Below are 16232 nucleotides of genomic sequence, written 5' to 3' on the forward strand. Positions count from 1 at the left end.
AGTTTAGTTACCAATGACCAATCATCTAATCAATTGTACTCTGTGCTGGAACCTCCATAAAACCCCAAAGGAACAGGTTCTGAGGGCTTCTGGGTTGATGAACACGTGAAGATTCCAGGAGAGTGTCATGCTCAGAGAGCTTGGAATCTCCTTGTTCTCTTCCATTTGGCTGTTCCTGAGTTATATCCTTTTATAATAAACCAATAATCTAGTAAGTAAAATGTTTCTTTGAGTTCTGTGAAACAGTCTAGTGAGGTGAGGGTCATTGGGACTCTGATCTGTGGGCCTGGGCCTGTGGGTCAGAAGCACAGGTGACAACCTGAACTTGGGAATCTGTCTGTAGTGTGGGGGCAGGGGTGGTGGAGAGGGTGCGGAGAGAGGCAATCAGGTGACTGAGCCCTTAACCTGTGGGATCTTCTGTGATCTGGCATTATCTCCAGGCTTCCCTGGTGGCTCAGACAGTAAAGAGTCTGCCTGCTGGGTTCGATCCCTGAGTCAGGAAGATTCCCCTGGAGAAGGGAATGTTTACCCACTCTAGTATTTTTGCCTGGGAAATCCCATGGACAGAGCAGCCTGGTGAGCTACAGTCCATGGGGTCACAAAGAATCGGACACAACTGAGCTATTTTCACTTTCTTTCTTTCCAGGTTGATAGTATTGTTGCAGAAACCAGTAATCGAGAAACCAAGCACCGCACTCGGAGAGTTGGAGAATTCAGGTTTATTATGCCGATGAGCCCAGAGGAGTTAACACTCTAAGCTCTGAGCCCCAAACAAAGGTGTTACAGAATTTTTATGGACCTACTATAGTGGGCAACACTAGCTGCTAATAGGCTGGTTTAAACTAAGGAGTTTCACGCACACGGGAACAGAAGTCAAGATGGGGAGGGGGATGCCTGACCTTTACATGGACAGGCATGATTAAGCAGGTTGGCAGGGGCTGGACAACTGCAAAGAGCAGGACAAGGGTGAGTGAGATAAACTTCAGTTCCTAGTATTGTAAGTCCCCACTTTCTGAGACTTCGTGACCTACGCGATCCAGACTTTGCAAGGAGCAAGCTGAGTTACAGAGGCAGAATGAGCAGGAGGTTATGTAAAATTTTAACTTTTCCTCTTCAGTATCAGAATTGAGTTGAATTGTAGGACACCCAGCTGATGTTGAAGAATTGCTTGGTGATGTGGAAAACCCAAGACACATACACTGCAACTGGTGACTAGAATCTTACCTACTATATGTACGTTTGAGGCTCTGGGAAGTCACTCGAAAGTGGGAAGTCACTCAGAAGTGCTTAACCTCAGTTTCTCCATTTGGGCCTCTTTGAAGTCAATTTAAGTTGGTGAGTCTGCAGGAATGAGTCTCTAGAGCCCCGTAGGAGTTGATGCCTCCTGAGATGATCTGTCTGGGAGTGCTCATGATTGTCATCACACATCACATTGTTTTCTGCTTCTGTTTTTTTGTATAGTTTCCTCAGCATTAAAGGCTGTTTCTTTTAGAAACACACTCCTATCCTCATCTACACAAACTTTATCACCTGGCAAAATTCCACTCAAACTTTGAGGTATTATCTCTCAGAGGCTTACCATAATCCCCAAGGCTGGATCAGGAACCCCCTCTGCTGGACTCACATGGGCCCCCGTGCTCCTTTCTCCTCTAGCATTGCACAGAGATGGACTTATCATAGAACTAATAAAATTAAAGCCTCTTCTCCTCACACTTGCAAAGACCACATTCAAGTCCTTGGTTGTTGAGCACTGTAAATTTGAAAAGTACTTAAGACTTGTCACTGTACAACAACAATCAAAATATAATGGAATTTTACACCTCACATGTAAAAAAAAACTATATAGAAGTTTTCCCAAATATAACAGTCTCAAATTTTGTATTACTAATAATGAACTGTGAAGTTGAAATTTTCCTAAACTACCAATAACAAAATATTTTGATCAGTTAAATGGAATTTAATTAAATTGAATTCTTTTTATTCTTTCTTGAAAATGTTATTATAAAATAATTGTTCTTTGCTTACAGAAGGATATCAAAGTGCACCCAAAAAAGAAAAAAAGGAAACATTAGTAGAGACATGAGTTAGGCAATTAATAACAATATTTTATTTTTCTAGTTTTGAGGATGTTTTGTGGCACTTTTCAGTTTTTTAAATTGGAATTTGTAAATTCTAAAATTTCTTTGATAAATCTAAATTGCTTTCACTTAAATTTGTACTATTTTTCTTAAAGACAGCTTTCAAAATTCTGTCAACCTCAGGCCTTTCAAAATCTGCATTCACCCTGAGCACTGATCATAGTCTATGGTCCTGACAATCTTGCACACCAGACTGTAAGCTCCTTGAGCATCTGACCAAACCCTGTGACCCAGCAGCACTCAGCACAGGACCAGACACAGAAGCATCAGTACTGTTTGCTAACCTAGTCTAGCCCAAAGTTTGCATCCTTTGCTGTGAGAGGGAATCACATATAACACTTTTCTAAAAACAATTTTATTTAGATATTATTTATATACTATAAACTTCACCCATTTATTTTATTTTTTTGGTTTGGCATAGTTTATTAAAAATATGGAACGCTTCATGAATTTGCGTGTCATCCTTGCGCAGGGGCCATGCTAATCTTCTCTGTCTCGTTCCAATTTTAGTATATGTGCTGCCGAAGCGAGCACAACTTCACCCATTTAAAAAGTACAATTAAATGGTTTTTGGTATATTTTCAGAGTTGTGCAACTATATTTGTTTGCTAGAGCTGCCATAAGAAAATACTCCAGACTGGTGGTTTTAACAACAAAACTTTATTTTCTCAAAGTTCTAGAAGCTAGAGGTTCGAGATCAAGGTATTGCTAGGTTTGGTTTCTTATGAGGCCATTTTCCTTGGCTTGCAGATGTGTGTTCACATGGTCATCTCTCTGTGCATGCATCTGGTGTCTCTCTCTGAATCTCCTCTTTTCTTTTTTCTTGGCCTCGCCACACTTCTTGCGGGATCTTAGTTCCCTGACCAGGGATCAAACCCCACTGTGTCCCCTACAGTGGAAGCTTGGAATCCTAAATGCTGGGCCATAATCTTCTCTTCTTCTAAGGTCACCAATCATATTGGACTAGGGTTCACTGTATGACCTCATTTTACCTTAATTATCTCTTTAAAGACTCTGCCTCCAGATACAGTCACATTCTCGGGGGTAGGGCTTGAACATATCAATGGAGGGGGGCGGGCGGGGAGGACAGGACTCAGGCCCTAACAGCAGCTGTCACCACATCTAATTTCAAAACATTTTCATTTCCACTAAAAGAAACCCTATACTCCTTAGGAGTCAGGACCCATTTTCCCCCTTCCCCTATTCCTAGGCAACAATTAATCTATTTTCTGTCTCTATAGATTGGCTTATTCTGTACATTTCAGATAAATGATACCATACAATATATGCGCTTTTTTTGACTAGCTGGGAGTGATGTCACCTCTTTCATTCCTGATTTCAGTAATTTGAAATTTCTCTCTTTTTTTTACTTAGTCTAGCTAAAACTTTGTCAATTTTGTTGATCTTTCCTAAAGACACTACTTTTGGTTTTACTGATTTTCTCTATTGTTTTTCTACTTTCTGTTACATTTATTTCCTCTCCAATTTTATTATTTCCTTCCTTCCTTCTGCTTGCTTTGGGATTACTCTATTCATTTTCTAGTTTCTGAAGGTGGCAGATCAGGCTATTCATTTAAGGTTTTTCTTCTTTTTTAATAGGGACGTTTATATCTGTAAGATTCCATTTAAGCATTGCTTTAGCTGCACCTCATAAATTTTGGTGTGCTGTGCCTTAGTTTTCAAATTATTTCAAGATGTCTTCTGTCTTCCCTTATGATTTTTTTCTTTGACCCATTTGTTACTTAGAAGTGTGTTAAAATACACATATTTGTTAATTCCACAAACATCTTTCTGTTATTGAATTCTAATTTCACCCCACTGTGGTTGAAGAACAATCTTTGTATGGTTTTAATCCTTTTAAACTTATTGAGGGCTGCTTTAGAACATAACATATGGTCTGTCCTGGAACATGTTCCACTTGCACATCAGAAAAATGTGTATTCTGCTGCTGTTGGGTGGAGTGTTCTGAATACATTATTAAATGCAGATTTGTAGGCATTGCTACCTGAGGTTGCTGTCCAAGGGCCTGAAATCTACATCCTTAATAAGTTCCCCACATCTTCTCTGCGCAGTACCCCTGTGTCCCGAATTCATGAACCTAGGCGTCCTCCACTCCTGGCTTCCTTAGATTTAATTACAGGTGAGTAACAGTGTTGGTTGGTGAAGGAAATGGCAACCCACTCTAGTATCCTTGGCCTGGAAAATCTCATGGACAGCGGAGCCTGGTGGGCTGCAGTCCATGGGGTCGTGAAGAGTCGGGCACGACCGAGCGACTAACGCTGACTTAACAGTGTTGGTGTCATCGATTCCTCGACAGACTTTTCTATTGCTCTTGTCTTGCTATCAGGTCAGCGGAAAAGCGAATCTGCATCCTCAAGCTCGGCTTCCGACTCCTTCTGTCTGGGCGGTACTGCGCAGGTATTGGCCCGCCTGGGGGTCACGTGGTCCGCGGCCGAATGATGGCGGACGCTGGTGAAGATTCGCGAGCCCTCTTCGGAGCTGCAGTCCGCGCGGCGCTGGAGGCCTGGCCCGCCTTGCAGGTGAGCGGAGCCGCAGCTGGGATAAAGATTAGGGACCGGGAGAGAACAGGAGTTGGTTTAGCGAGCCGCCTGAGGCTTGGTTGGGCGGCATAAAAAGGGGAATTCTGCGCCACTGCAGGCTGGCTCCCGGACTGACGTGATGGGCTTGGGTCTGTATTCGCAGATCGCTGTGGAGAACGGCTTTGGAGGTGTGCACAGCCAAGAGAAGGCTGAGTGGCTCGGGGGTGCAGTGGAGGAGTATTTCTTCCGCAACGGTGAGTGAATGTAAGGCTCTGGGACTTGTCTCTGGGGGGGCGTGAGGAGGAGGAGGCCGCCGATTCTAGTGAGTCCGCACTTGAGCAATTGTCGGTTGGTACCTGAGGGCGAGGTGGAATGAACGCAGGCTTTGAAGTCAGAATCCTGAGTTCGAATGCCTCATGGGCCGTGCCATTGACTCAAGGTATCATGCTGGACAAGGATTATCGCCCCGCCTCGGTACTCAGTTTCCTAATTTGTAAAATGGATGTAAAAGTATCTACCAGCGCGATCCTATAGAAACATGTTAGTCGCATCATGTAATTTAAAAATTTTCAGCCGGCACGTTAATAAAGTAAAAAGAAGCAGATGAAATGAACTGCCCACCTCAATAGATCCAAAATATTTCAACATGTAGTCAGTATAAAACGCTATTAATAAGATATTTTACATCCTTTTTTAGTATTAAATTTTCAAAATCTGGTGGGTATTTTGCAGCTTTAGCACGTCTCATTGTTTTTTTTTGCCTAGCCACATTTTAAGTGCTCAGTAACCACATTTGACTATTTGGACAGCAGAGATCTACATCTTTGATGCACCTTGAGGGTCGTATAAGAACAAAGGGTCCTACAGGGAGTCTTGTACAAAATAAGGTTTTTTACAGATTTCTTCGTTTAGTTTTTTAGTCTTGGAGGTGACATTAGGCGGAGTCCTTTCTCTCAAGAAAATTTACCATCTAGTGAGAGAGCCAGATAAGTAAATAGGCATTTGCAGACAGGGTGATAGGTGTTCTAATAATGAGGAGCTCAGGATGCTTGGGTAATGTGAGCTGGAGGAAAAGGAGTCTTTTGGAGATCTTTAGGGAGTGGTGGTGATTGGGCTGAATCTTACGGGATGAGAAGGAGTTAACAAGGAGGGGAGGCAGAGAGAGCAACACTCAGAAATAAGTCCTGTGGTATGAGGAGATTATGCGTTATATTTGGAAAGTGGTAGGGAGCTCAGTGTTAGAGTAGGGATGTGTGTGTGTGTGCTTGTGGGTATGTGGAAGGGAGGAGTGGTGGAGAATGAAGATGGGAGATGGGGAGCCTCCTGGAAAAAGAGTGAGACATGGAAGGCCTTATGTGCCTTTGATTTTTGTCCTTTAGGCCAGCGTTTGCCAGAATGCATGCTTTGGAAGACTAGTTCTATCAGATGTTCAGTGAAGAAAAAACTTCTCCAGTCAAATTATATAAGGAAAGCTCTTTTCTTCAGCTCTTACTTAAGAGTCACAGTAATCATTAACATGGTAAAGGCTTGGATAAGGACAAGAACCACCGAAAAGAAACCTGTTTACCTTTGTTTCCCTTTAGTTTTCTTTGAATAACTTCCCTTAAAATCCAGGAGGCCAGTTATTTTTCAAAAGCAGAATATAAAACACTGCAGTTAGGTGATTAAAAATTCATGAGCAGGATCTAATAGGATGGGGTTTTCTGGCTAGAAAGTTCAGAAAGTAGTCAGTGCAGAGCATGGACTTCAGAGGGAAAGACTAAGGAGAGGGCTGTTTCTGTCTAGAAAATGATGAGGCCAGAACTAGGACATTAGTCATGGGAAAGAAGGGATGGCTCTAAGGAAATTGTTTGACTGTAGATGGGGAGGGAAAATGGGGCAGGTTTCTAGTTTGAGTCACTGGGTGGCTTAGTTGCCTTTCATGGACTAGAAGGACACTGGAGAATGAAAATTAGGTTTGGAGGGTAAGATGATGAATCTGGCTTTGGATATGGAGGGTCTGAAGCACCTGTGGAACAGGTGGAGCGTAGCCTGGGTTGGAGACTGATTTGGGGGGCATTAGAATGGTAGGGAAAGTGAAGGGGGTGAATGAGTTCTCCCAGAGGGAAGAGAGAGCAAGGAGCTTTGTGGAAGACTTTCTTGAGTTATTTTCTAATTCAGAAAAAGTAGAGCATGGGCCCATAAGGTAACTGAAGCTGAGAGAGGAAGTCTCAGCTAAAGTCATACAATAGGACATTGAGGTCAAGGCTGTGATTTCATCATGGCAAGTACTGAACATCCATTTCTTCTTACCTATCCCATTGGTCTGTGGCCTCCTGTGTCGGTGGAAACACAGTTGTGAAGTCTTTACAATTCAAAAACTTCAGCCCTTGAGTAATGGAAATGAACATGGATTTCTGTTATTCCAGACAAACAATGCCTGTGCTAGGCATTGTTTGGGTGACTTCTCATAACAGACCTTCAAGGAGGTTACCATTAACCTCACTTTGCAGAAGAGAAAACAGGCTTGGAGATGAGTAACTCACATGCTCAAGGTCACGTGGAGAGGAGGCTGGTTAAAATAGGCCAGCTGAAAAGGTGAGTGTGGATGGAATGCTGCAGGAATAGAGGACTTGGAAGAATGCAGGAGATTGGAAATTAGGTATTTAATGTTTGTTTCTTTTTCTTTTTAAAAATCATGTTAAAACCTGGAATGTAGAACACTTTAGCAAATAAAAGGCTCATTAAATCTTTACCCACCAATCAGATGTGGATCCACCAAGTAGGTACTTAAGAGTAGTGGGCAAGGGTGATGAAGTTGGCTGGTCTTTGACCAGAGGACTTTATCCTTTCATACTCAGCTGACTTGGAGCTAGATGAGGTGGAGGACTTCCTCGGGGAGCTAATGATGAACGAGTTTGATACAGTTGTGGAGGATGGGAGTCTGCCCCAGGTGAGCATGTCATGGATACAACTACCATCTTCCTGCCTGCAGCCTTTCTTCTCCCTGTCTGTTTTAGATGAACACTTTTGGCTGTAACCATTCTTTTCTTGAGTCCTGTGCAAGAACTTGCTATGACCTCCTGTTGCCTAAAGGAAAGTCTAGTCTTCCCAGGCCTTTCAAATCCTACCTGTATTATTTCTCTCCGTGTATCATTCTCAGTCAGGTCTGTTTGTCACCTCCATCTCAGGGGCACAACCAGGCAGGTACATTTCCAAATGTTCTGGTTAACATCACTACTCCTGCTAGGATTGCCTTCCCTTTTTACATCTTCTGTCTTTCAAACCCAGTTCTAGTACCTTCCGTGCTAGGAGGGCCTCCTTCAACACTTTAGGCCCTTAATGAGCCCTTCATATGTGGTTGCTTCATTAGTCAACTCCTTGGGGGAGGAAAGATCCCCATTCACTTCTGGAAAATTCCAGACCCCTCCCCACTCTTGCTGCAAACACGAGCTGGTTGTATTGTAGGTTCTCTAGAAAATCGAAGTTGGTTGAATGTTTTCTTGGTAGGTGAGCCAGCAGCTGCAGACCATGTTCCACCACTTCCAGAGGGGTGATAGGGCTGCTCTGAAGGAGATGGCCACTCTCATCACCCAAAGAAAGTGCAAGGTCAGAGCCACTGCACTGACGACAGCCGGAGAGACTGATGAGGACAATGATGCGAACAGCATGGAGCAGATGGAGGTGAAAGGGGTGCAACTCTTGGGTGTGGAGATGTAGATATTTTCAGTCTTCTGGGAGATTAGCTAATTTCACAGGGAACTTATGGGGGTGGTGGTTGTTGTATTATTCATAAAGGGCAGGAAATTTTCCCAAGGTCACACAGCCAGTCCTGGCAAAGCTGGGTCTCCATTGGCCATAGCTGGGGGTTTATTTAGCTCTCTCTTGTATTTCTCCTCTAGGTTGCAGCTACGAATGATGGGGCAGCTACAGATGGGGTCTGCCCCCAGCCTGAACCCTCTGGTCCAGACTCCCAGACTATTAAGGAAGAGGATATAGTGGAGGATGGCTGGACCATTGTCCGGAGAAAGAAATGAACGGGGCTGGAAATGGTCTGGGTTCTTGTATGCTAGTTGTTTGGGATTTGTTTGTAGGTTTTTTGTTGGAGGGTTGCAGACCTGTGGACTGGTTATCCCATATCCACCCTTTCCCTCATTCCCTTGTCCAGCTTCTTCTAGGGAAAGAAGAGCCCAAGTGTTCTTGGACTTGGGGTGGTCTGAATGATGAGGCCTGATTTCCCAGCAAAGTGCCTCTTGGGTGCAACCAGTGTGAAGAGGGAGGGATGAGTGGGTGTGGGAATGACTGGAGGGGAAGCTAAATGCTGGTTGATAGTAGGCAGGTGAATGTATGAAGGGAGAGAGCCAGCAGGAGAACCAATATTTCTGCTGGGTAAGGAGTGGTGAGATGAGCTTGCAAATAGAAGAGAGATTAGTTGAAGCTATGAATGAAAGTAGCTGTGGTACCTCTCCCTCCCCCGCCCCCACATAGAGCAGCTCTGTGCTCCTGAACCTCCCAGGGATGTTTCCTTCCTGCAGCCCAGGGTCCAGCCCTAGGTTCCTTCAGGATGTCTAAGACCTTGTCTAGGCAGTGAGCTCAGGGGACCTGGGCTTTGTTTTCTGTCTCATCCAACCTCTTTCCAGACACCTCATCCCATCGAAGTCACCTCAATAAATAATACCTTATTGTTTAATTTGTGGCTTGACCTGTGAGTAGTCTTGGAAGCATCCTTCTGGGAGCTGAGCTTCAGAGCTCAACAAGGGAGCAGTTTCTGGGCCTATCCTAACAACCTGGTACTTTGGACAAACAGATGCACAAATGGAGCACAGCCACGCTCTGAAAGTTTCCATAAGCTTGAAATAAACTGTATTTTTCTTTAAAAAACAAAACAGAGTATTCTTTGTCCTCCCCCGTGTTCCCCTGTCCTGCCCAGTGGCCCTGCCATGGGTCTAGACGATAAAATACTGGGTAGCCCTGGGGGCCAGGTAGAAGCTGTAAGCCATGGGAGGCAGGAGGGGTCTGGTCACCACCCCACATAGCATCATACATATGAAGACACTGGTTGAAAGGGCAGGGGTGGGCCAGAGTCATGGGGTCTGTGGCAGAGCTGGCACTTGAATCCAGATCTCCTGCCTCTGGTGCTTTGGAGGGAATTGGGTGGAGGCAGGATCTGTAGGGTATTGAGGGGTTGGGGGAAAATGGCCTAATTCAGGCAGGTCTAGCAACAGCCCCCACCCTCCCTGGGGGGACGGGGTTTAAAAAAAATTAACCACACTGTACGAATATTTTTTAAAAGCCCAGGTTTTGTGAAAAGATGAATTAAAAAAAACCCGAGACCCAGCATTCAGGATTGAAAGTGCCCATGATGGGAGTTCAAGTATTGACTGAGCTGGGAGGGTGGGAGCTGGGGCCCTTAATTGGACATGGGCAGCTAGAGTGTGGGGCAGAGGGTCCCAGTTACCCACAAACCCTCTAGGTCTTATCTCGGGTCTGAGGGGCTTCGGAGGGTTCAGCAGTGGCTGCTGAAGCTGCCACTGGCACCTCCTCCATCTCCCTGTCCTCAGAGAGTGTGGGCCCTGGGCAGAACGTGTCCCCACGGCCTGCCCGGCCAAGCACAGCCATCCAGCGCCTCTGTAGCTCCTCTGTCTCAGGACTGAAGTACCAGCTCAGGTGGCTCTGGGTGATCTTGAAGACATGCCTTCTGTCGGGCCGCTCCCCTGCCTCAGGAGGCCCCACCTCAAAGCCAATGAGGGGCAGGCTGCGCTGCGCTTTCACATCCTGGAGAATAGGGACAGAGCTAGGGTCACCTTGGGGTTGGGCTTCTCACTGGTTTTGCATCTTCTAAACCCCTTTTTTTCTTTCCCTGCTCAAGAACCTTATGTGGTTGAACTGAGAAACAGGAAAATGTCTGAACTGGGGCTAGAACTGCAGGCTGGTTCATATACCTCTTTCCTTCCACACCCCAAGCCAGCTAGGCTAGTCTTGAGCATATAATGTTTTCAGGCCTTTGGGCTGTTGCCCTCTTCTCCATCTTGCCCACTCCAAACTGGATTAAGCAGTATCTCATCTCCATTTCAGCTTCCTTCCCCTATAACTCACCCCACTTAGCCTTATGTACGTTGATCCATAATCACTCCTTGTCTCGAGCCAGTTTTTGTCTCATAAGGGTGGGGGCTTCTGATTTCCCCTTAGGTTCACACTATCCTCCAAGGCCAAGGAGAGGTGAAGGACTGAGAGGAAAGGAGAGTAGCCTGGCTTTGCCAGGTGGCTGAAAGGACCAGGAGAAGGATGCATACCTGAGGAGCTCCGTAGATGTACAGCACCAAGGGTTCGTTCTCAGGGACCACAAACCATGCCTTGTGCCAGCCTTTTCCACCCTTCTCCATGTAGTGTAGGAAGCTGCAGATGACACTGTTCTCCGCAGCCACTGAGGCCTGTTTCTGTGACCAGAGACATGAGGGGCATCAATATTGATAGGAGGCCTACCTTGGCTCCAGCACCCCCTCAGCATAGGGATTGCTATTCACATGTCTCAGGAGGATCCTGAAGCTCAGGTGGCAGGAGTGATTTGCCCACTGTCAACCCAGTGAGGGAGAAGGCAATGGCAACCCACTCCAGTACTCTCGCCTGGAAAATCCCATGGATGGAGGAGCCTGGTAGGCTGCAGTCCATGGGGTGGCTAAGAGTCAGACATGACTGAGCGACTTCACTTTCACTTTTCCTTTCATGCATTGGAGAAGGAAATTGCAACCCACTCTAGTGTTCTTGCCTGGAGAATCCCTGGGACGGGGGACCCTGGTGGGCTGCTGTCTGTGGGGTCGCACAGAGTCAGACATGACTGAAGTGACTTAGCAGCAGCAGCAACCCAGTGAGATTTGAAATTCAAAGCCAGGCTTATCTGCTGGATTCGGGCCATGGCTACTGCCTCTAAGACTTGGTGGGAGGGGTGTGTAACTCTCAGTGGGGGCCCCTAAATGTCAGTCAGGCATTCTTCCATCAGTCCATTTATTCTTCAAGTCATTTATGCATTTACACTTCATCTTTTTTTCAATCTTCCATCACATGCATTCCCTACACTCAGTGAGAAGCAACTTAGTATTGTGGTTAAGGGGTGGGTGGCTAAGGCAGTCAGGCTCAGAATCCCACCCCTAGATGGAAATACTGATATACTCACTTGGAAGGAGAGCATATAGGGCTGTTCTGAGGATTAAATTAGTTACTATATGTAAAGTGCTTAGAAGAATGCCTGGCATGAAGTTAGCTTTCTTTAAGTGTTAAATAAATACCTCAATTTAGTTACAAAGCATAAGTTTATGTATGTGCATGTATCTAGAAAGATAGGAAGCATAAGCATTAATGGTGGTAATCTCTGTGTTAAAGGAATTTGTAGTAGTAGCATAGTCACTAAGTGATGTCCGACTCTTTTGCAACCCCATGGACTGTAGCCCAACATGCTCCTCTGTCCATGGGATTTCCCAGGTGAAAATACTGGAGTGGTTTGTCATTTCCTTCTCCAGGGGATCTTCCCAACTCAGGGATTGAACCCGTGTCTCCTGCACTGGCAGGTGGATTCTTTACCACTGAGTTACCAGGGAAGCCCTGGGTTAAAGGACTATGGTGTTTTTATTATTTTTGGCTATGACGTCTAACTTTCTTCAAAGCACATATCCATTGTAATAAGAAAAGGTATTTTGTTAGTTAAAAGAAAATCCCAGCTCTGCCACGCACTGTGTAACCTGGGCCTCAGTTTCCTCCTTTGTAAAACAAGAATAGGAAAAGCATTGATAGATAAGTTACTGTGACGATTAAACATCTAAAGCACTTAAATAAAAATTACTCTTTGACTCACTTTTGTACTCATTTTACTCACACGAAGCCTGGATCACTTGGTTCAGTGCATGCATGTGGTATTACAATTTCAGAAATGCCCAGGCCTTAGTCACCACTGCGTGAGTGGCTGGGGCCCCTGTGGTCAGTTGAGGGTTGAGGGGCCTGGCTCTTACCTCCAGGATGGACCTCCGGCGCTGGGGTGTATGCTGGCTGCAGGCTGGGCTGCTCCCGGGTACCCCATGCAAAGCCACGTAGCAGTCAGTGCACACACGGTTGGAACGGTTGTTGTCATAGACAAGGCGAGCCCGGAACTCGGAGCACTTCCCACAAACCACCTGGGATGGCAAGTGGGTAAGAACAGCCTGATTCCAGTGGGTCTTCCTCTTCAGTGTACCAACTCCCACAGTGGACTTCACAGCCTCCCCCTACTTAGAGGGTGCCCTCTTAGAAGTGGGCCTTTGGGTTGCCAGCCTGTCTGCTCCATAGCTCTGCCCCTGCCTCTCAACACTTACATGTCCGCAGGCCTTGCAGTGGTGCCTGCGTTTGGTGATGGAATTGAAGGGCTCCTGGCAGCGCATGCACATGGTGACTTCCTTTTCTCGGATGGGCGTAGGTGCCCGCTTTCCAAGATCCACATTCTGGAGAGAGAGCCAGGTCTCCAGTCAGAGAGTCAAACTCAGACTCCCCAGCCCAGTCCATCCAGCCCTCGCCCAGGCTTGGATCATCACTGGTAGGCAACAGACAGATTCAGAAGACCTGCCTTTGAGTCCTGGCTCTGCTCTACTTCACTGTGCTATTGAAGACCTGTCACTTGTACCAATACTTTCCAGGCATTGGTTTCCCCAATAATTTCTCTATGACCCTACCAACAGAAGCCTGTGCTTCTGCAGTCATCTACTGCCTCTCTGGGAAGAAGAGAGGAGTATCTCAAGGTAAGTTGGCCACCTGGAGGGGATCCTGGTGCAGGAGGGGATATGGACTCTTACCGGAGAGTTGGGGGGTGTGTCTTCATCTTCCCTGTTTGTGGAGTTTAATAGCTTGAAGGTCTCCAGCGTCTGTTCATGCTTCAGGAGGGTAGAGTTGATGGCCTGGGAGAAGTGTAAGAAATAAGAGGTCAAAACACAATTATCTATTTCCACCCTTACCTCACTTTCCTATAAACTAGCTTGGAGTCAGAAAAGTTGGATTCTAGACCCAGCTCTATACCTTGCTAGACGTATGACCTTGGGTAAGTCCCTTCCCAAAATCCAGGTCTCAGTTCTTATATTTGTGAAATGGGGGAAGGGGATCAGTGGCTGAAAAACCACAGAAGGCCTTCCTGGCAAATGTCTGGGATTAAATGTTTTACAGGGCTTAACTCACTGAGGTTACACCTTCAGAGGAGCCAGCTTTCTAAAGAACTGGGTAGTTTCTGCTTATCCTCTGGACCTCAGTTTGCTTATCTGTAAAATGGGGATGGTAAAATTTATTGGAAGGCAGATGTCCAGGCCCATTATGGTCAGATGTGAATATTAGGGGAGAGCCCACCACCCCCAGAAGACCTGTTAATACTCTTCCAGCCCCCTACCACAAAGCCTTCTTAGATGTTACCTGGACCCAGTCTTTCTTCTCTTCCTCAGTCCTTGGGTAGGGAAGGTGGTGGGGGCAGGGGGAAAGAAAGATGTTGGGTTAGGCAGGCCAACCAAAAGCAATTGGAGTGGTAAAGAGCAGATGTTTTGGAGTTGGAAAGATCTGAGTTTGACCTTGCTTCTTCACTTACCACTTATGTGACCTTAGGCAAGTCATATAACCTGAGTTTACTTATTCAACAGTTACTAATACTTTCCAGACCCTGTGCTAGGAGCCTGGGCCTCAGAGCAGACCCTACCATCAAGGAAGGAGCTCATGGGGGCAGACATGGACAATACAGGGGAATCAGTGCTGTGACAGAGGGAAAATGGGGCTGAGGAGCCCAGGAAACCTGTCCCATCCTGGAGTTTGGGTGGGGGCTGCTAAAGATGGTTTCCTCAAGGAGGTGCTAGCCCTCAAGTAGAGGGGGTCAGGATGAAGTGTGTGAATTAGCATACAGAATGTACAGGAAACCATGAATAGTTCCCTGTTTCTGCTAGAATGTCAAGTTTGAGAAAGGAGGGCAGTTTATTTTTTTTCACTTGTAAGAATGGATGATAATTACCAGCCTGAGTTGTTCTGAGCAGTAACTGGAAAGTGAAAGTTGCTCAGTCGTGTCCGACTCTTTGTGACCCCATGGACTATACAGTTCATGGAATTCTCCAGGCTAGAATACTGGGGAATTTCCCTTCTCCAGGGGATCTTCCCGATCCAGGAATCAAACTGGGGTCTCCTGCATTGCAGGCAGATTCTTTACCAACTGAGCTATCAAAGCAGTAACTGAGGTGATGTGTAAACTGCCCAGCACAATCCTTGATACACTAGGTACTCAATCAGTGTGTTGCCCCTTCCCTTTGCCTTCCTTCCCTAACTCTCCTGTCTGCCCTGGTGCAGGCCCATCAACAGCTCACTAGGAGTAGGGGCCAGCCTATTGGCTGACTCCTGCCTGGCCTCCTCTAATCTCCTTCCACATTTACACTCCAGTGAAAGCCACTCAATCATGTCTGACTCTTTGCAACCCCATGGACTATACAGTCCATGGAATTCTCCAGGCCAGAATACTAGAATGGGTAGCCTTTCCCTTCTCCAGGGGATCTTCCCAACCCAGGGATCGAACCCAGGTCTCTCACATTGCAGGCGGATTCTTTACCTGCTGAACCACAAAGGAAGCCCATCTACACTCCAGACATCAAAAGTATTTTTCTAATATGAAAATACGACTGTATCCTTAGGATCATTTCATGAAAAATAAGGATGGGAGTCAATATTTAGCTACAAGAATATCCACTGCAATGCTATTTATTGTCATGAAAAATTAGAAGCAATCTATGTGTCCAACAACAGGGGCTCAGGTTTTAAAAAAAGAAATGATGGTATATATCACTACTTCCACACAAGATAAGTGATAAAGCTGTTTATAATATGTTAACTCAAAACAACATATATAAAATAAACATAGCATTCCCTTTTTGTTTAAAAACACATGTGCCATGAGTGTTTACATTTGTCAGAACTCATTGGTGGTACACTTAAGACCTGTGCATTTCACTCTGAAAATTTTGCCTCAAGAAAATGGAGGAGACCTTAAACAAATATTGAATGCTAGTTAATGATATGCATGCCAAAGTCTTTAGAGGTGAGGTGTATGATATCTGCAACTTACTTGGTGAAATGCATTAAAAAAATAAGATGGATTGGTAGGTGGATGAAATGATCGATTTGTGATAAAGTAAATATAGCACAATATTAACACTTGAATCTACATGGTGAGCTTGGGTGTTCACTGTATTTAAACTTTCCTGTATTTTGGAAAATACTCATAATAAAATATGGAAAGGAAACATTGTGTGTTTCTGTGTGTGCATACATATGCAAATAGAGGAGAAGCCAGAAAGAGTTTCTTCCAACACATTAGCACTGACTGTCTCTGGGTGGTACAGTTCTAGGGGATTTTACTTTATTCTGATTGTATTCTTTTTTTACAAATTATTTTTTATTTATGTATATTTTCTAACTTCTTTGCACTAAACAATATAGCTTTTGATGTTTAAGAGCCACAATAGTGTTTTTGGCAGTGCATACTTAAGTATATAGGGGTGAAGAGTTATGTCTGTAATTTACTTTAAAATGGTTCAGCAAA

At 45.2% G+C, this 16232-nt stretch overlaps 2 protein-coding genes and 1 non-coding gene across 3 annotated transcripts in view; 1 reads left to right on the forward strand and 2 right to left on the reverse strand.

Annotated features, from left to right (window-relative positions):
- Positions 1-2565: 2565 nt before the first annotated feature.
- Positions 2566-2672, reverse strand: LOC133053184 (U6 spliceosomal RNA). Its single transcript, XR_009692119.1, has one exon. It is a non-coding gene; the product is annotated as a U6 spliceosomal RNA (small nuclear RNA).
- Positions 2673-4552: 1880 nt separating this feature from the next.
- On the forward strand, positions 4553-9543 carry TSR2 (TSR2 ribosome maturation factor). Its single transcript, XM_061137824.1, has 5 exons — positions 4553-4678; positions 4842-4932; positions 7519-7610; positions 8168-8341; positions 8560-9543. Exons 1-5 carry the CDS (start codon positions 4595-4597, stop codon positions 8692-8694), a joined length of 576 nt encoding a protein of 191 aa, XP_060993807.1. The 5' UTR covers positions 4553-4594; the 3' UTR covers positions 8695-9543.
- FGD1 (FYVE, RhoGEF and PH domain containing 1) overlaps positions 9498-16232 on the reverse strand; it is a 37184-nt gene continuing 30449 nt past the window's right edge. Inside the window, exons 13-18 of the mRNA XM_061137823.1 lie at positions 14075-14105; positions 13471-13572; positions 12997-13122; positions 12658-12819; positions 10951-11094; positions 9498-10432 (exon numbers count right to left, since the gene is read on the reverse strand). Coding sequence (XP_060993806.1) covers positions 10127-10432; positions 10951-11094; positions 12658-12819; positions 12997-13122; positions 13471-13572; positions 14075-14105 — 871 coding nt within the window. The 3' untranslated portion in view covers positions 9498-10126. The remainder of the gene's footprint in view (positions 10433-10950; positions 11095-12657; positions 12820-12996; positions 13123-13470; positions 13573-14074; positions 14106-16232) is intronic.

This window comes from Dama dama, chromosome X, assembly GCF_033118175.1.
Source record: "Dama dama isolate Ldn47 chromosome X, ASM3311817v1, whole genome shotgun sequence".
Taxonomy (NCBI): domain Eukaryota; kingdom Metazoa; phylum Chordata; class Mammalia; order Artiodactyla; family Cervidae; genus Dama; species Dama dama.

Excerpts from the sequence above, each read along its gene's own strand:
- TSR2 (XM_061137824.1), top strand. The coding sequence starts at position 4,595 with ATGATGGCGGACGCTGGTGAAGATTCGCGAGCCCTCTTCGGAGCTGCA. Across the intron at positions 4,679-4,841 it reads AGGCCTGGCCCGCCTTGCAG|ATCGCTGTGGAGAACGGCTT; the intron begins GTGAGCGGAGCC and ends CTGTATTCGCAG. Across the intron at positions 8,342-8,559 it reads ACAGCATGGAGCAGATGGAG|GTTGCAGCTACGAATGATGG; the intron begins GTGAAAGGGGTG and ends TTTCTCCTCTAG.